A 20,332-nucleotide genomic window follows, 5' to 3' on the forward strand; every position below is an offset into this window, starting at 1 on the left:
AAAAACTATCCTGTAATCTGCAACTCTTATACTGCAAAAACATATGGACTAAACAACTCGATCAGGGCAAAGCAATAGACACAATCTACATAGACTTCTGTAAAGCCTTTGATTCAGTGGTACACGACAAACTACAACTAAAACCAAAATCCTATGGTACCTCTGGACACCTGCATAACTGGATAGAAGCATTCCTGCCAAACAGGCAACAAATGGTCAAAATTGGGAGCGCCCTATCAAATCCTGTACCTGTCAACAGTGGTGTCTCCCAAGGCAGCGTTCTAGGACCAACTCTCGTCATACTCTACATAAATGACCTCTGTGATTATATTAAGAGCAACTGCGTTCTTTTTGCTGACGACATAAAGCTATTCAACACCACTGACAATGCTGTTACCCTTCAAAAAGACTATGTGTCAGAATGGTCAAACAAATGGCAACTTCAAATCTCAACAAATAAATGCTCTATCTTACATATTGGCAAAAAAAATCAAAAAATAAAATACAAGCTGAATAGTCAAGGCATTGTTGATGACCAAAACTTTGTCAAGGACCTTGGAGTACTCATCTCTAATAATCTAAGTGCTAGAGCCCACTGTAACTACATAGCCAAAAAGGCATTAAGAGTTGTTAACCTAATCCTGTGTAGCTTTTTCTCCAGTAATATCACTTGACTAACTAGAGCATATAAAATATTTGCTAGACCAATACTTGAATACAGCTCATCAGTCTGGAACCCGCATTGCATATCTGATATTTATCCAATTGAGAAAGTCCAGAAATATTTTACGAGAAGAATCCTCCACTCCTCTTCTTGTAGCTGAATACCTTATGCCACAGACTTGAAATTTTAGACCTAGACAACCTAGAACTACACCGCCTTCGGTTCGATCTAAGTATAGTATATAAAATTATATATTGCAATGTTCTACCTATCAATAAATACTTCAGCTTCAACCAAAACAATACAAGAGCACAAAATAGATACAAACTCAAGATAAACCGCACCAAACTTGATTGCAGGAAATACGACTTCAGCAACAGAGCCGTCAATGTCTGGAATACTCTATCTGACTCTATGGTTTCTTCCCCAAACCCCAAAAACTTTAACCTTAAACTGTCTACTCGTGACCTCACCCCTTTCCTGAGAAGTCTATAGGGGGCATGCAAAACGTGCCTACCATCCCTATCCTATTGTTTCTTTTCTTTTTCTTATTCATATCCATTTCATGTATTTATAACCATGTTTATACTTATACCTGTTATCTAATAATTGTTTGACAAAATAAATAATTATACAGAATGGAACATCAAGCAGGTTGTATACTTTGCTATTGACATTGTGAAACTAAGAAGAAGGGGTTGAAATAAACCAGAAAGAATTAAGATCAGATTGGATGATAAAACAGGTTTTCAAATTTGAACAGTAGAATTAATCACCTGCCAAGGGGAGAGGGAGGAGGCCCTGAAAAGATTTATTTCATATCAGAAAGTGAGCAAGAAAGAAAAACAATGGTTCAAACAGCAATATTAACAGAAATATTTTTGAATAATGAGCATATATGGCAGCAACTGACGTTTGCACTTACATTGCTCTTGTCTAGCCCAACCATAGAACTTTCTTGCTCCTTATAAATACAACAGATATTTCTGAGTGTCAGAAGATTTGGGAATTATTGCCTATGTGGTGGGTCATAATGAGGAAAGCACCCCAGGGATGATCTTGCTTTTGTAAAGACTCAAAAGTAGCAATTTGGACTACAGCTTTAGCCACCAGTAGCACAATTGAACACAGAATCATAGGGCTGGAAGTGGACACTGGAGATCAAAGCAGGAGATTGTCCAGTGTATTTTTGAATAGTACCCACAACTCCAAGGGGCAAGGTATTCCATTGATAGTTCTCATTATCAGAAAATTTCCCCTTACTTTTAGGTTGGATCTCTCTTTAATAAGCTTCCACCTACTAGTCCTTATCCTGCCATCTGGTGCTTTGGAAAATAAGTCAATCCCCTTTTCTCTGTGATAGCCTGTCAAGTACTGGAAGAGAGTTATCATGTCACTTCAATCCTTCTCTTCGATAGACAAGCTACCTAGCTCCCTCAACCCTCATACAATTTAGCTCCCAAACCCTATTTCATCTTTGTTGCTCTTCTCTGCACACTTTCCAGGATCTCAGCATCCTTTTTGTATTGCTCAAAGAGGAAAGGGGAAATAAAAGCTGCTTCTTAATTACTAAAATGTCTTCTATCCAACCCCAAGTAAGGGATCTGAATTTGAACCCATTGCTTTTCTTTTCCTCTTGGAAAAGCTTATGTCTGTTGTGTGTCTCACAGGTAGAATCAGAGGTTTTCTCTATTCCTTGCAGGCTCTAGCAAAATGCATTAGACATTCACAATGAGAAGAGAAGGTAACTGAGCAACTGCATGGAAAACTAGTCAAACAATGTTAATTACAGGTTTTAAGCAACTTGTTTTTTTTTTCCTATGTGGTCTCATTGCTGTCACGTACATTGAAGATTAGCAAACTGATCTTCCCACAGGTAGGTGCTCTGTCAAAATTTTTAGGATTTGTTTTGGCATCTTATATCCATCTTAAAATGCCCTTTAAATACATATGATTAATTTAAGATCCCAAGAGGAAGACCTGTAGTGAAATTATTGAGCATTCTTTAGCAAACAAATTTCTACTGTGAATGCAAAGTAAGAGAAATAACAATAGAAACAGAATCAGATCAAATATATGCTCAGCTGAGCATACTCTTTCATATAAATGCAAGCAAACTGCTCTGGAACAGGAGAAAAAGGGTGTTTTCTTTGAGGCTCAAGGTAGCATAAATCCATGATGACTTGTGAACCTTGACAGATTTGTCTTTCTTTATAGAAATTGAATCTCTTGCAGATCCATCCAAGTGAATTGTTAAGTGGAACTCTTGCCTCCCACAGTTGCTTTATCACAGGAGCTTTTCAAGAAAAGATAGAACAACCATTTGTCCAAGATGGTATAAGGAACTTGGACAAATGAAGGTTGGACTGGAAGACCTTCAAGGTCCCTTTCACCTTACAATTCCATGATATTTGTATGATATTTGTTATAGAGGAAAAGACTTAACAGAAATAAAGTCTGGAATGAGCTCATAATCAAACTAACAGTGGATCTTCCGATAAAACTGAGTGAACCAAAATTGTAGGATAGCTTAATTTTCCTAGGATGCATCTTTGAATATTTCAGAAATCATATTTTTGATCTTAGTAAAGTATGCGATCCTTAGAAGCTCTGCTTTTACCACATTTTAACCGGGTCTGCAGAAGGCAGTGAGGAATTCTAGAAATATGAAAGGATGGACCAGTGATCCCAATCAATTAGCCAAAGTATCTTATGTTTTGCTCTAAACCTCCTATACATGGCTAACAATCTCATCACTTTACTCAAGTTGTGGAAACATCTAAATTCATTCAATTGGCCCATTTTGCAAATTTAGTTCTCCAAGAAAAGGAGCTGGAGAGAAAGTGGCTGAAAAATCAAAAATCAAAAGTCTCCCTTCCTGAGCTAACTGGCAGCACTGAACATACATTTCAAAACAGGCTGGTGTGACCAAGCTATGCCTATTACTACTAGTGAAAAGGGGCTAATGAATTGATGTAACCTTGTCAGGGGGAAAAAAATGGCTGGAACTTCAGTAAATTCCAAAACTGGTGTCTATGGAGATTCTCAATCATCCAGGTCATGGTTGTCCCAAAGATGCTTTTCTAAAAGGCAACTGGACTTTTTGTTCCTTAAAAAGTTTCAGTTATCATCCAAGAAGCTTCTTTACATCTTAGAACTTCAGTTCATCAGAACGGAAGAAGCTTTTTGGATGAGAGGTGAAACTTTTTCAAGGAAAAAAAACCCAAAAAGTCAAATTGCCATTTAGAAAAGCACTTTTGGGACATTCAAAACTGGTGACTTTGAACCAGAATGATTCCTATTGGATTTCATAACATTTTATTAAATGTTTGCTACTTATTCCCAAAGGCTTTGGGTGGCCCACAGCAATCAAAGAGAGAAATTGCGATAAAACAGATAATTAGGAAAAAAATAAAGGTGAAAGAGAGCAGAAGCGATAGACCAGATGGGGTCTCAGGACTCTCAAAAATCATTCTGTAATCTTATGCTAGACTATTGAAACTTGCAAGATTTTTGGCAACTAAGGAGCAGGAGTGGGCTTCAAATTTTTAGCAAGGGGCTCTCTGCCTTAATGACTGGCTGGCTGGGCGTGACTGGGTGGGTGTGGCCAACTCGACATTGCTTGTTTGCTCTAATTACCTAAAAAATGATAATATATCAAAATATTGTTCATGATTTCATGCATTTAATACTTAAATAAAAGACTGGGTGAAACCAGGCTTAATAGCAGTGACTGTGAGAGGGATCTAGGCGATCTACTTCATGGAGTTTCTGGTGAATTACGTGATTTTTATTATTGGGAATTAATCCCTTCAGAGGCCAGTGGCTATGTGATCTGATTTTCTCAATGGCTTTCCCTCTCAAGCACTGAGTGGATTATTTATCTAGCTTGCAACACTTTTACGAGGTGTGAAATGCTCTTGGCTGAATGCCCAGAAGTTCAATTAAGCCTATTAAGAGTTTTCCCTTGCTGCTTGTCTTTCTGAAGTTATTGAGGGCTCTCTGCATCCTGCTAGGGGTTCTCCCGAGCCCCTGTGAGCCCCCAGCAGCCCACCCCTGCTAGGGAGGCAACTGGGGAATCAGGATTGGGAAATGGGGCAGCCGCACCTTCACCCTGTTTTTTTTTCTTCCTGAGCTCTCTATCAATGTTGTGAGTCAGGCTGTGTAATTAAAATGGCAACATACTTACGCACACAAACAGGAGTCTTCCCAGACCAGTGGTGATCTTGCTGGCAGATGCGGACCGACATGCCAATGAGCCGGAAGCCAGGGTTGCACTGGTACACTACACTGCCACGGTAATTGTAGTTCTCTCCATTGATCTGGCCATTGACTATAGAACCTGGCTCACCACAGTGACCCGCTGGAGGGACAAGTAAACAGGAGGAGGTAGAATTACTGAGAGTCCAATATAGAACGAACCCTTCCTGGATACCTGGTTTCCTGTTGTACTTTAGGAAAGTTACTATAGATGTTGCCTTAATTCAGAAAATTCTTAATGCAATATAAAATGGAAACCAGACATTTTTCTTTTAGGGATATTGGAGAAAGAACTTGAAAAAAAATGGAACTTTGTTATTATATGTGCTGATGGTGGTGTGAAACTTCTATGCACAAAAATGGAAAGACCCTAAGTTAATGCTCACAATGGAAGAACAGGTGGAAAAAAGTGATAGAGTTGGTGGAGAAGGCAACACTAATTATCTTACATTAACAAGAAAAACTAAGTCAGTTTTGTTTCCACTTGAAAACCGCTTCTGGACTTTATGCTCAAGATAGAAAAAAAATGAAATTTTGATTTTTGGTCCCTAAAAGAACTTGTTCCTACATTGTGCATACTCTCTTGGATATAAAGAAGATATAAAGAAGAACCCCTTTCTTTATATGGGTGGTGAGTCAACATTGCCAAGAGACTGTTAAAATTATTGGTTTTTTAGATATTTATAGGGTTTTTTACCCACTGCTAATATTTTTTAAAAGATACGTTCAGTTATATCAGGTTTCCAAAGACGGCATCAGGCAACTCCGACAACGAGAGAGAAGTGGAAAAGTCTTTTGTATGTATTAAACAGTTATAAAACTGAGATAAAAGAAGAACAGCAGCAAGAATCCATTACAGTTTTCATTAATTCTGTTTATTAAGACTATTCAAGACATTTCTCCATCTGGAGCTGATAATAAAGTGTAAAATAAGGTTTAATTTAACCAAAAGCAAAATAAAAGTACTTCTGGTAGCAAGAGGCTTGTCTGATATAGTATTTCATTCTTCAGCAAGAAGAAAAAAGAAATGATACAAATTAAAAGCAGCTGGTTAAAATATACGGTATACATTTATCAACTGACATTGTGGTGGATTAACCCATTGCTTTCATCTGACCTTGCAGTTCTTTTGAAAGATGGATGCAGAAATGACATGATGAATGGTCCCCTAAGTCTCCTATTTGGGGCTCGGAATGGCCCCCAGCTGATCAAGTTGATGTTAGTCTTATACTCACCCAGGCATGTCACTTCTAGTCCACTCCAAAGACCATTGGCCATACATTCTCGCACACGAGAACCCACTAAGGTGTAGCCACTATTGCAGGAGAAAATTGCAGTAGCTCCATAAGAGGTTAAGGTTCCAATCCTGTTTCCATTGGATGGCACGGGCAAATCTCCACAGGAGATGACTGAAATTAATAGACACACACAAACAAACTTAGTTAATATAGGTAATAAAGCATCTCAGGTATTGTTCTAGAATTGAGTTTGTCCATTCACAGCCATTTGTCTGTGGATAGTGTGAAGAACTAGGTCCCTGGTCTGTGCCTAATAGGTCCAGAAAGGCTCTCCAGAACTTTGACATGAATTGGATCCCCCTCCTGTGTCCAAGATGATATGTTGGAGAGCTGCATGCAGTCTATAAATATGGTATAAAAATAATTTGGCAAGTCCTGTTGCTGTTGGTATCTTCTGGCATGGAATGAAATGCATCTGTTTTGAAAACAGATCTGTCACCACCCAAATGACATTTCCTATATTCTTTTGGGGAGTTCCACAATAAAGTCCATAGAGATCCCTCTCCAGAGATCTATCAAAGGACAAAGAAGAGCTCACTGTTTCTTCAGATATGGGTGTGTATGTTACAGTAAGTTGCAGATTGTTGAATCATCCTTTATTTAATCAACCTCAAGTGGATAGTTTTGTAGAACATATGATGGAGGATTTCACGGTACTCATTAAAATGCATTTTAGCATGCTGTCAAGAAGTAACTAAGTCTTGTGACTTTACAACTCCTAAGCCAAGTTTTGTGGATTCCCAAATCCTCCTGCTTTACAAGAACTTTGGCAAGAAAAAGTGAGACTTGAGGTGGCATGATTTTTTAATAAGAAAATAATTTTAGCCATCTGCTCATCCAGCAAAAGCTGTGAGTCTAGAACTGGGCTGTCACTCCTGGTCTGTGGGTCGGATGTGTCACACGTGGCCGTGCCCATGTCCAGTTTAGCAAAGAGGAAAAAAGTCCTGATACATCATGCCGCCATGATGATGTGAGTTTGGCACCCCTGGTCTAGAAAGATCTCACATTGTGGACAGCTTCTGAATGCTGGGGTGGGTGGATGGGGGGCGGGGGTTACAATGCCTTTCTGAGTCAGATAGGATTTCCCTGGAATTTAGGCCTATGGATCCAAAGCCAGTCTGTCTTGGAGGAATTCAAGCAGTCTGTTCCTCACTATCTAGGCCTTGGAGTCTCCAAGCATGCAATCACCTGTTTGTCCCAGGATGAAATGTATAATTGGGTATTATCAACGTGATTGATGGTACTAAACGGTGCTGATTTTCCCTAGCAATTTCATTTCCATTTGGAAAAGAAATGACGAACAAAGAGAGACCTAAGGCATGCCACAAAGAAGAAGTCTTTGGGCCAAACGTCTCCCATGCCATGCCATCCCTACACAGGAATGTTTCCTCCAGGAAGGAAGAGAACATTGCAAAACAGTGTTATGAACTCCAATTCCTCAGAGATGGTACAAGAAGACAGCATAGTTGATAGCATCAAATGCTGCTGAGAGATCATGGAGGACCAGATTTCAGTCACTCCTCAGATCAACCCCAAGCACAGCCAATACAGTTTCCATGCTATATGTGTCAGCCCTGGTGTGCCTGGAAGCCCAGGGCTGCCATTCCGGTGGGAAACAGAAAAACGGAGATTGCCTTTTCCGTAGGGACTCAAGAACGGCACAGCAACCATGACGCTAAACTCACTGGACCGCTGAGCCCACGCCAGGCCTGCTGCCGCTGATGAAATAAACGCCAAACAGCTATTGGCCAGCCACGTGGCTGAAGCAAAGGCAGATGCTTGAGAGAATGAGCACTGAGTGTGGCTGGCGATGGAACTCTGCTGGCCTCCCTGCTTAATGTCAACTGAATCAGATTAGGGAAGAATGGGGGTGGGACACGCATGTGAGAGGCTAGGCAGGCTAGGGAACATTTCAAAACTGGTGAGACATTAACTGGACACTTAGTCCTGACTTTGAATTTACAATTGATGTATGTCAGTTCGTGCCAATGTTTGTGAGAGATAAATTTAAATTTCAGAACTGTGTTTTGGATTTTTTCTTTTTCTTTCTCACTTTACATTGGAACCTGACAATATCCTGGCCTGAATCAATTACTACTAAGACAAATAATCTTCTTCCTGTAGGGCTTTCTGAAGATATAGAAGCACCACTTTCTTTATAATCTTTCCTAAGAAGGGAAATTTGGAGATGGGTTTAACATTTTTCAGAACATCAAACTGAACAAAGACTTCTAAAGCAGGACACTTCCCACCACCTCTTTCAAAACTGAGGTAAATATCATCTCAAAACCAGTCGGCTACTGCTCAGATCCAACCTTTTGCCACCTTATGGGAGGCTTTAACTATGTGGAACAGTGATCAATTGGAAAGCAGCACAGCTAGCACTTTATTTATTTATTAAATTTATTTGCAGAGACTTAGCTGCTTCCTCAAGACTCATAAACTCAAACTGACCCCAGACTCTTTCATTAGACAAAGCCACAGTCACTATTAGCCTTATGGAACATCCTTCTCCCTGATATTAAGAAAGCTCTATCCCCTGTCACATTCCAGAAGTCCCTCAAGACCTAATTATTGAAGCAATAATGGGTCATCCAGGGAACTGGAGAGTTGCTTAGACAACTTCATTGTGGCCATTCTTACTTATCCTTTCTTTGAGTACATTTGTTTTATGATATTTATTTTTTAACCTGGAATGCATATTTTTATATTTCTTGTTTCTTATATATTTACACATTTCTTGTATTTGCTGTTACTCACTTGTTTTGCAAGCCCACCCCACCCCAGTGTCATATTATCCTCCCAGAGGCACACACTGTTATATTCTTTTTGATTTTTCATTCCTAAAACACACACTCACTTCTACAGGTCGGCATAGGTTCTCCTATGCTCCATTTCCCATTCGCCTGGCAGCCAATGACACGATACCCAATGTAATAGTAGCCTGGGTCACAGATCAACATGAGTTGTGCGTTGTACTGGTACTGAGTTTCATGGATCAGCCTCCATCTCCCATGTTCCACAGCAATGCTGCTGATGTCAGGACAGCTGACCGCTGGATTCACCAAGAGATGAAAAGAGAAACAATCTAAGTTACACTAAAGGCCCATTCATCTGTCTGTTCTAACTGAGAACAACCAGCTGAAAGCTATAAATAAGAGGAGAATGTTGTATTTGTCATTGTCACTGAACAGTCTGAACTGAATTTGTTCTAAACTGGTGGCCATTTGGAAACGGATCCAAATTTGTCACAAAGCTGAATGAAGTGAGGATACAAACCTCTGAGGCAACATTGAATGATTTCTGAACAAGGGGAACAATGAACCTGATAACTAAGTGGAACATTAGTATCTATAGGACGACAACAGATGGGAAGGCAAGTCTATTAAAGGTGTTTAGCTGTGTCAGCTAGAAATTGAGCTTCCACCTTTTGATATAACACATACTTGCATATAATAGAAAAAAATCAATATAGAAAGAGTTACATCTTCATGGGAAGTTCTATCTCAAGGAAACTAAAGCATGTGCAGAGAAAGGGAAAAAAGTGACTTAAATTGCTCCACCAAAACCATGGACAAAATTATCTGGGAAGATGATTCTTTTGAGTTTCTCCATACAGAATCTCCCTTCACCAGCAGAGTAGCAGCCCAGCCAATAAAGGTCCAGCAGGAGGATTTCACTCATGAGATCTTTCTTTGGGTTCGCATAAAAGAAAATATCTGGCCCTGTGGATCAAGAGGTTTATATTTCTATACAATACCCTCTCTCTAATTTCCCAATAAGCATTTAACTAACTACTGTTTCCAAGAGACCAACTAATGAGGTGGTCTTTTAACTCTGACACAATAAGCTTCTGGTTACTTTTGAAATGATTCTGGATGCTTATTAAGACAAAGGCATCATACTTAAAAAGAGACAAAGAACATGGAAGGTTGAAGGTGGACCACGTTAGACTCACCCATACATGGAAGAGGATTATTGCCATTGCTCCACTGTCCAGTAGCCAGGCACTCCACGCTGGAGTTATCTTGGGCCTGGAGATGAAAGCCCTCTTTGCATTGGTAAACTGCTTTGCTGCCCATGGTGTACTCTCTGCCAAAAACAACCCCGTTCTTTGGAGCTCTGGGAACTCCACAGGAGATTGCTTGGAAGAAAAAGTTAAGACACGTGATTGCTTGCCTTCATACAAAGTCTAGCTGTGCTTCAAAACTTAACCTGTTTTCATTCTCGTGAGTCTTCCCTATCCAATACATATATAGTAGTGTTCACAGTAAACAAGGATGCCCCAAATATAGGTGTTATGACATCACACAAATCCTGCGAACATATACTTGATGTCTTGAGGCAGGTGCAGAACTCAGGGTGGCCTATGCATAACAGAGTCATCACACATGTGTTGTGATGCATCCTTATCACAATACATTGTGTGATGCATTCTTTGCCATCCCCAAGCTCTCAAGACTTTCATATGCTTTCACCAACCTCCAAAGATACCCATCTGTGTAGAAGCATACTACTTGGATTTCTTTTTGCAAAACATACAGACATACTTCAGTGGGACTTCCTCTAAATGAGCCAAAGACAAAAGCATATAAATTAATATATAATCCCCAATGAGGGACAATGTGTGGGTTGAGAAGTCAGCTAATTTGTGACCAATATTGGTTGGGGTTATGGTTCCTTTTGAACAGGGAAGATTTGCCTAAAATGTCTGTGACAGTAGCTCAAATTGTTTTGAGCTTGTGATGATACCCAAGAACAGACCTTGCCCTAGGCCTACCTTGATTTATGCGACTTGAAGTCTATCTTTGAAGGTGATCAGAAACCACAGTTCATACAACTGCTTAGAAAATGACAAGGAAAAACAGTTGGAAGATGGGCCATCTTTAACAGTCTAAAAATATTGACCTTTATGATTTGGACTCAGACTACTGCTCAGACTACTGCTACTCCATCTTTACTTCAAGACTGATTTCCAAATTCTTTGTATAAACTCAAGGGATAGGTCCTTTTTAGCTGAGTTCATAGATTTGTAGATTATTATCCTAACTGAAATACTTTAAACCCAGGTATCATAGATCATAGAATAACAGAGTTGGAAGGGACCTCGGAGTCATCTACTTCAATCCCCTGCTCGAGCAGGAGAGTCTATTCCAAATATTAGCCTCTACCTAGGATTGAACTCACAGCCTTCTGATTGTGAGGCAAGAGCTCTTTTAACCAAACTTTAAATAGCTGTTTATTTTGAACTGTCAGCACTAGGATTTTTTAAATTTGATATACTTTTAAATGTTGCGTGGAATTGGTAGTACCTTTATTGTTTTTGTTGGAATATCTTAATATCATATTTAATTATAGTTTGTTGTACTTTAAGTCTAATAGTGTCATTGTCCTAGTTTTTTATTTAGGTGATCCATTTGATTTGTAGCTTGGAAATTGCCTTTTGAGGACCTACATAACCCTAAAAGGGGCATATTTTTAAACAACATCTGTTTCCTCTTAAACAACCATTTATGGATCTACTGTCGTTGTATAAACAACTCATCATTGTGAAGTTAGAATATTTATAAACTTGTTATGTTGTCATAGCAATTTAGCCAATGCTTATTTCAATTAAATGAATTCAAACCTGTGGACATACTGGACTATCTTTTCCCTGATGCAATTGCCTGCAGGCTAACCTGGGAGGCCAACGGCCATCAGAATTGTGATTAGGAATCTCTGCTTAAACATAAGCCAAGTTAAAATGATAAGCTAAAGCTGCAGCATAAACATCCAAATAGCATTTAGATTTTAAAAAAGGTCCTTTATGAGAAAAAGAGAAGAATGAATAAGAGGAAATAGTAGGCTGGAGAGGGATTTTGAAAGAACAGCTATAGTAGATGGTGAAAGAAACACATAACATAATATGAAGGTGTAATTTGTTACAGCAGGGCCTTCATAATCAAGGACATAGGCTCCTTCTACAATAGGGCCTATTGTATTGGAAATAATTAGCATAAGCAGGGAAGGTAGGAAGGAAAGAAGGAAGGAAGGAAGGAAGGAAGGAAGGAAGGAAGGAAGGAAGGAAGGAAGGAAGGAAGGAAGGAAGGAAGGAAGGAAGGAAGGAAGGAAAACAGATCCAGCTGTCCAGTGTGGGTGTCATCAGTCACATCCTAGCTTTGTGAAGATAATTGTGTACATGTCACCCGAACCACTAAGGAGATCAGCAAAACCTTTGGCAAGGCCAGGCGTCTAGACAGCTAAGTGTGATGAATACCAATTTCATGTAGCAGCGACAGCAAGGGAAAAGGACAGGAGGCTGAAAATCCATGCTTTTGACTGATTCGGCTCTGTAATCTCTATAACCTTCAAGGATTACCTTACCCAAACAATTTGGAGGGCCACATGGGCAGCTCATCCACCCCAAATTGTCTGCCAGTTGTTAAACGCTTTGTTCTCCCTATGACCCCTGTAGGGTTTTTGCATGTGGGAAATTGATGAGTGGATGGGAAGGTTGGGGAGGGGGGTGCTGGTTCTTTTGCTTCACTCTTTCAATGAAAACTATATAGTTTGTACTGTACTTAATATTGTACTCCAGTTGAGACTCCTAATGAAAAATGTGCATTCACGTTATTTGGGATATTGTATATTTGATGTGGAATAGATATCCTTCTTCAGCCTAGTTGGTTGCATTGACGTCTGAGAATTTATTGAAGGAGATAAACTTTGATCCAAATGAATAAGAGTTTACAGAGGGAAAAATGAGGGGTTTAAATGTCTATAAGCTACACTTTAAAGAATAAGAGGAAAGAGGATCCTCAGAGATGCTAAAGTGAACCGTGGTATAGTAGAGATTTACGGAAATATTAAGCTAATTGCTGTAGGCATGATGGAATTAGTGAACCAGAGACCTAGAGGGCTTTTCCCCCTCCCAAAGCTCAAGAGAAAGAAAGAAAGAAAGAAAGAAAGAAAGAAAGAAAGAAAGAAAGAAAGAAAGAAAGAAAGAAAGAAAGAAAGAAAGAAAGAAAGATGGAAAAGAAGCTAGGAAGGTAGATGGATAGCTAATGGATAGATGATGGATAGCTAAATAGCTAGATGCAGCTCAAGAGGAGAGAGAGAGAGAGAGAGAGGGAGAGGGAGGGAGAGGGAGGGAAAGAAATAGGGGGAGGGGGAAGGAGTGGGGATATGGAGGTACGGAGTGGAGCAGAAATAAATTAGCCCAATAATTTGTCTGAGGAAGGACTGAGGCTTGCAAAATGCAAAAGGAAGAGGAAGGACTGGATCAGTCAACTTAAAAGAGATCCAATTCAAGAAGATGGAGAGATGGGAGACGGGGACTGTTAACACCCACAGCTATGGTCTTCTGGCAATCTACCAGTTATCAGGAGGGAGGGAGGGAGGGAGGGAGGGAGAGATATGAGGGGGAGGGGACTTCAATTTCCAGATGTGGCCTTGACTTAATCAGCCCCCTGAGAAATCAGGGTAGCTTTAAAACTGTGGCTATACTACCATTTTTTTTTTTCATTTTGTAGGAATGCACAATATCTGTTTCCTTTATCCACTTATTACTATTCACATTTAATGCAAAGGAATACAAGCAACAAGGATAACCAGAGGTTTTTTCCCTCTGTAACAATCATTTTATCAAAATAACTGAAGAGAATTTCATTACATGAGATAAAGGGAATCACCAGGGCAAAACCGTGCATTACAAGAACCAGCACTGCATTTGTATAAATCATTTATACAATTCTTTTCAGTCTTTAGATAGATACCTGCTTTATTCTAATTTGCGTAATCATAGTTATTGACTGAGTGTTGCCACTGTAAGATCTATATTCTCTGATTCCAAGTTAAATAAACATCAACTCCTGGCTGTGGTCCCAAGCCTGGGGTTGATGTTTATTATTTGTTCAATTGTTTTTGCTGTCTATTAGATTATTTTCATCTAGGCTGTCTGTTTGATTTAATGTTTTAGCTGCTTTTATGTTCTCCCTCATTTTGTATGCTGCCCAGAGTCCAATAGAATTGGGCAGCTAATAAATTTAAATAATAATAAATGCAATTTAAGTACAGGTAGTCCTTGACTTACAACAGTTCATTTAGTGACCATTACAACAGCACTGAAAAAGTGACTTATGACCACTTTTCACACTTATGACCATTGCAGCATCCCCATGGTCACATGATTTATATTTGGATGCTTCCCTACTGACTCACATTTATGATGGTTGATGTGTCCTGGTCATGTGGTCATCTTTTGTGACTTTCTGCCAAACAAAGTCAAGCCAGATTCACTTATCAACCGTGTTACTAATTTAACAATTGCAGTGATTCACTTAACAAATGTGGCAAGAAAAGCCGTAAAATGGGACAAAACTCACTTAACAAATTTCTCATTAAGCAACATAAATTCTGTGGTCGTAAGTTGAGGATTACCTGTATTGTGGAGAGTGACTACAAGGCAAGCAAGAAAATTTTGCAGGATGGAGAAGAATGGCCCCGAGGGGTATATTTAAGGAGAGGCAAGCTAAGGGTTCATCACCCATTTCCAGCATCATCTCTCTCCAAATGTTAATTTCAATGTTATCAGATGTGCTAAACATCCATGGGAAATCAAGAATGATGCCGCCCTGGACAGAAAGACAAAGCAGTTTGTCATTCCAGGATTTATTAGAAATGAGAGAATGAAAGTCTCAGCTGCTGGAGCTTTAATGAAAACCAGCAAAAGGAGATTTTTACCTAACCAGGGAAAAGTGAAGTGTCTGGCAGCATTTCTATCCCATCTGCCTCCCACCAAATAAAATGAATTCAACAACTGAAAAGAGCAAGCTTTATCTCAAGGCCAAAGAGGAATTCTTTAAATAACAGCTGTTGAAGGTGGGACTCAGATGTCCAGAGAGGATTTGAGCTCTAGTAATCTTATGGACAAACTATTTGAAAGAAGAATTCGCTACACTTTCCTTCAGAGTCTCTCCTTTGTCTTGTTGTTCCTGACTAGCTTCCCTTCCCCTGTGTAAACACTCAAGATTTTTATTGGGGTTTTGATTAACAAAGAATCTCAGTCCCTTGGAATTATTCCTTTTCTGGCACTCATTACTTTTAAACCCACTTTAGACTTTGGGGTGTTTATTCAGTTCTGTTGCAAAAGTTCTGAGAAGGTGATGGATGGATAGATAGATAGATAGATAGATAGATAGATAGATAGATAGATAGATAGATAGATAGATAGATAGATAGATAGATAGATAGATAGGCAGGCAGGCAGGCAGGCAGGCAGGCAGGGAGAGATGATAGATAGAAACATATGCCTTTTTATAAAATATATTAGTCAGAAAAGGTGCATCTTAACTGTCTTTAAACATCTGGCATGCTTGCATTTAAAATCTTGCAGCAGTCTTCATCTGGATAATGTCTATGAATCCTATGCCAATATACAGCCTAGTTAGTCCTAATGCAGTTCTGCTCAGACCATAAATAACTAGAGAAGGCCCTTGACTTCCATCTAATTTGCTTCTAGCACAGATGGTCAGGCAGGAATGGACTCAGTTACAAGTTCTTGGATTTAGGCAAATGGTTCATCAGACAAGATGGAAACATCGCTTGTGCTCTGTTGCATCAAAACAACATTCTAATTTGGAGCATTTAGCATCCTTTTGCAGAATATGGCATGATGGAATCTTTACAGCAATCAAACAGAACATCTGTTATTTTATAGATTAGATTGGTGATTTAAGAGGATAATTTGGGAGCACTGACCAGTAGGGATGCAGAGGGACTGAACACAATCACTTGGGTTATTAAAGAAGAATAGGAATTTGCTATTTATTTTTGTATTAGGGTTTATGGTCATCCATTAAAAAAAATGGCATTTTAAGTTGAACTTAGCTATGTAGATGCTGGCATTTATCAGCTTCAGCCTGCAAAGGAAATTAAAGAAGATTGGACAAAACAGGAAGGCATCAGCAAAATGTTCAAACTAAAAGAATATATCGTTACAGATAGTCCTTAACTTATGACCATAACTGGGCCTAGAATTGCAGTCCTAAGTTGTAAGTTGCAGTTGTAAGTCAAGGCACCCATGTGACTGGAAGGAATTTTCTAGCGTTTTTCGTGGCAATCATTAAGTTAACCCATTCATTTAATTGGCGTTTTTGCCAAATAGCAGTAAAAAGTATTGCAAATTGATGTTATATGGGTGTGGAACCCTAGAACTGGGTTGTAAAGCCTGACCCACCTGACTTGTGGTCATGTAACCATGTGTGTGTGAGAGACCATTTACAATGGTTGGGAGTGGACCATAAAGCACCCAACTTGTGGCCTTCCTGATTTTGAATGGCCCAAAGATGCTTTTCAAACAGGTAACTGGACTTTGTTTTTCTTTGAAGATGTTTCATTTCTCATCCAAGAAGCTTCTTCGGTTTATGACCAGAATTTAAATCCTTCCATCCTCCACCATTCAGTCAGAACTGAAGAAGCTTATCCGATGAGAAATGAAATGTCTTCAAGGAAAAACGAAGTCCAACTGCCTTTTGAAAAAGCACCTTTGGAACAACCATGATCTGGATGACTGAGAATCTCCATAGACTAATTTCAAATGGTTGCAAAACAACCAATCATTAAGCAAGGACTCTACCTACGTGACTACATGATAAAGATTTGCCATGAAATATTTGGTGCTACTTCATGTTTCTTGATGGTAATATATTTCAAGAAGCATACTTGAGGAAAAACATCCCCCCAAAACTAAACCCAACTATTTGCCTGTTCTTTAAGACTCCGACTCCCACAGCCTAGCATGAGTTTACAAGGGCAGCAAAAAACTTTAAATCTGATTGTGAAAACCTGAAAGCAGCTACTGTTTAAAGAATCAGAGGAAGCAGCTTCCTGAGAGATGCTAAAACAAAGAGTGGTTAGAGGTCAAGGGAAGCAATAAAAGAGCAATGAAGGCTGTTTTGGAAAGAGCTCAGAGAAGCAGAGAGGTGGGGGCTGGCTAGTTACCAGGAGTTTGAACAAATAATTCCACCTCACTGAACCCCAAGGAGCAAGGCTATTATTACAAATGAATCTGTTCTAAATGAAGCTTAAGTAAGTCTAATCAGACAATCTCTGATCTTGATCTTTCTCACTTCCTTCTGTCTTGCCATCAGAGCCTGGGTTTCATTGTTGACAAGAGCTTTACAGGGAATGTTCTTTTAGCTTCATTCAATCCTGCCAGGTCTCAGATTAATGACTGGGGTGTTTGCAGCAAGTGGCACCTCACATCTTTTGCTTGAGCTGTGTTACATGTTTGGAAAGAAGGCATGCGTCTGGATATGATTTTTAAAGGGAAAAAACAATGCACAATTATGGAGTTCACAGACAGACCTGTTTGGTTCACAGACAAAATATGGTTGGTCTGGTTTGTGAACCCTGATGCTGTATTTTGCGAATTGGGATTTATGGCTAGCTCGTCCAAGTGAACCACAACCGTTGTGGTTTATTCAGAAAAAAAAAATGTGATCTATATTAATGGATCGATAGATCTAATGTTCCTGAACATGATGCCGGATGTAATTGTGACTATAAATACTCAAATTCTAAAAGGTTGAGTAGAAATGCCCTGGTTGTTTGGATCCCTAACATTCATGCTAATGTCTCTGAGGCTGTCCTTGTGTCATAAACCAGGGCCTCAGTCCCTTATTCCCCAAGCAATTGTAGAAACCTTTAAAACAAAAAATAACCATGGGTCGTCAAGCTTTTATCCACTGATTTACCTTATGAAGAAATGACATTAGTGCAAATGTATAGGTGTCATGTTTCAAGATATCTAGCAATAATTTAATATTCCAGTACCACATCATGAAGAAGTGTGACCTACGAATGGTCAGTAGGCTGAGAGACACTCAAAGAAATTTCTGGAAGAGAACAGTTGAACTCAAGTTGCTGCAGACAACCAAGTTCACCTAGTGCAGCAGCTAATAAAGCAAAATAAATAAAACGCACCATTCTATATTTGTTATTTCTACAGGAAACTTGGTTAAAACTTTCCTCATTTTTCAAAACAATACCTGCATGATGTTGAAAACTCTTTAATTATGGAGTCCTTGGTGTTCTCTGAGCTTGGTTGCTTGCTGAAGATGTTACCTGGTTGGGTAGCGAAATATCTGCAAGCAAACAGTCAAGCTTGGAGAGCACCAAGGACTCCACAGTGCAACCTTCAGCTGCAGATATTCTTTTCTATTGGTACTCTTTAATTATTAATCCAGGGCATCCATAGTATCTTGTGGATGTCCTGGGTTCTACCCAGTGAAATTAGCTGACTCTTAGTTCCAGAAGACAATAATAATTAATTCCTGCCTTTGCAAGTAGAGACATATTGCACTGGTAGGTTTTAATGTGTGGCTTCTGGTGGGTTTTGAAAATTATAGTTGCCATGGCAACTTCAGGTGTGCTGACTAGGCTGAACTGTTTCTTTCATCAGATCTCTCTTCCCTTCTTAGTTCTCCTCTTTCAAGGAGAAAGGGGTATATTACTAAGACTTGCATAGCTCAGCTCAGCTCAGCTCAGATAAATGGTGCAAAATTCGCCAGAAAGACCTGGTGACACTTAAAGACTAGCTTAAATCTGCTCCATTTTGAAAGACTCCAAGGAATTACTAAGAACTCTTTTAGGTTTTATCCAAAGCTTTATGCTGAGGATGAAGCCACACTTAGCCTTAGGTTTCCTTTTGATGGGTAGTTTGGGGGAAAGCTGGGAGATCCTACAACAATTTTGAATACACAGATTTATTGGGGCTCCCATGCACCCCCACAACTTTGAAAACAAATATTTCTGATGCCAAGTTTCATTGTGACTATTGGAAATAGGATGCAAAATCCAATGGATGATCAAATTATCCACTCAGTTAACATAATATGGAACCATTGAATATGTCAGAGCAGATGCAAAAATAACAGAAAGAGGAAAAACCAACCCATCCGTCCACTCCAATACAGAGAAAGAGAAAAACTGCCTGAGTTAACTCTAACATTTTGCATATTAGGATAGCCATCCCTTTTAGACCTTACATTATTGTAACACACAGCTTGTTGCAGTAGAGTACTGTGAAAAAGACATAAACATTCAAATAAACAACAGGAAATATACAGTTGTCGTTTGTCTCCTGCACACCTTGACAAAGAGGAATGGCTTTGTTCCAGTGGTGGTAACCCTGGGGGTGTCTTGAACATGTTGAAAAGCTGTGGCCAACAAGGCGGTAGCCGGTGTCACAACCGAACCAAATGGTGCTTCCTGGCTGCAGGCCGGAGTGGCTGAGGATAGAGCCATGGAGAGGTGCTGGAGGGAGGCTGCAATAAGGAGCTACACAAGTGGAAGGAAAACATAAATATGCATATACTCAGAAACACAGAATATCATGCAATTATATGTGAAGAGAAATGGCTTTGTTCAACTCCATTCCTTCAAAGTTCAGCCGTAGACCTTTGGTGCAGTATCTCCATGCCACTGAGATTTAATGCTATGCCTTTGGTAACAAACCAGACCCAAAGACACAGCCCACATTCATACATTAAAGCAGTTTCCCGCTTCTCGCACAACCTCAAGATGTATGGGACTACAGCTCTCATGGTTTCCCAGTAGTCACAGAAGATTCTGACAGCTGAAGTTTATACTTCTATGAAGCATGGAAGGTAATAATAGTATTAATAATAATTTCATATAGAATAATTAGAGCCCAGTGTCTAAGACATGTTATTTAAGGCCTTCAGACCTCAGCTGGGACCAAATACTGCACTGTATAGTGTCAATGTTCAGAGACATTGTGGCTTCTGTTCTCAAAATACCTGCCTCCTCAAATTCCCTTTGAGGAAAACTTTCCACTGGTTTGTTATCCTTACTTCTATGTTTCCAAGTCATGCTGAGTTTTCTCCCAATAGCTGATTTATGTTATTTATAGACCCAACCTGTCTTTTTCATGTTTTGTTACTTACCAACACAGCCTCCTTCAACTTGGTGCTCTCCGGATGGGTTGGGTTACAGTTCCCAGAATTCTCTGCTACCATGGCTGTTGGTTAGCTGGGAATTATTGTAGTTGTGGTGCCAGCACATTTGGAGGGCACCAGATTGTAGGAAGCTGCCTTAAAACATG

At 39.5% G+C, this 20,332-nt stretch overlaps 1 protein-coding gene across 2 annotated transcripts in view; it reads right to left on the minus strand.

Moving 5' to 3' along the window:
- Positions 1 to 20,332, minus strand: part of CSMD2 (CUB and Sushi multiple domains 2) — a 635,577-nt gene that overhangs the window by 66,685 nt on the left and 548,560 nt on the right. For both annotated transcript variants that reach the window (XM_087939569.1, XM_026702685.2), the window contains 5 exons: positions 19,357 to 19,545; positions 10,181 to 10,366; positions 9,083 to 9,277; positions 6,160 to 6,333; positions 4,854 to 5,027 (listed from right to left, as the gene is read on the minus strand). In XM_087939569.1, the coding sequence (XP_087795695.1) occupies positions 4,854 to 5,027; positions 6,160 to 6,333; positions 9,083 to 9,277; positions 10,181 to 10,366; positions 19,357 to 19,545 (918 nt within the window). The remainder of the gene's footprint in view (positions 1 to 4,853; positions 5,028 to 6,159; positions 6,334 to 9,082; positions 9,278 to 10,180; positions 10,367 to 19,356; positions 19,546 to 20,332) is intronic.

This window comes from Pseudonaja textilis, chromosome 10, assembly GCF_049901715.1.
Source record: "Pseudonaja textilis isolate UNSWEBS1 chromosome 10, rPseTex1.2, whole genome shotgun sequence".
NCBI classification, from domain to species: Eukaryota; Metazoa; Chordata; class Lepidosauria; order Squamata; family Elapidae; genus Pseudonaja; species Pseudonaja textilis.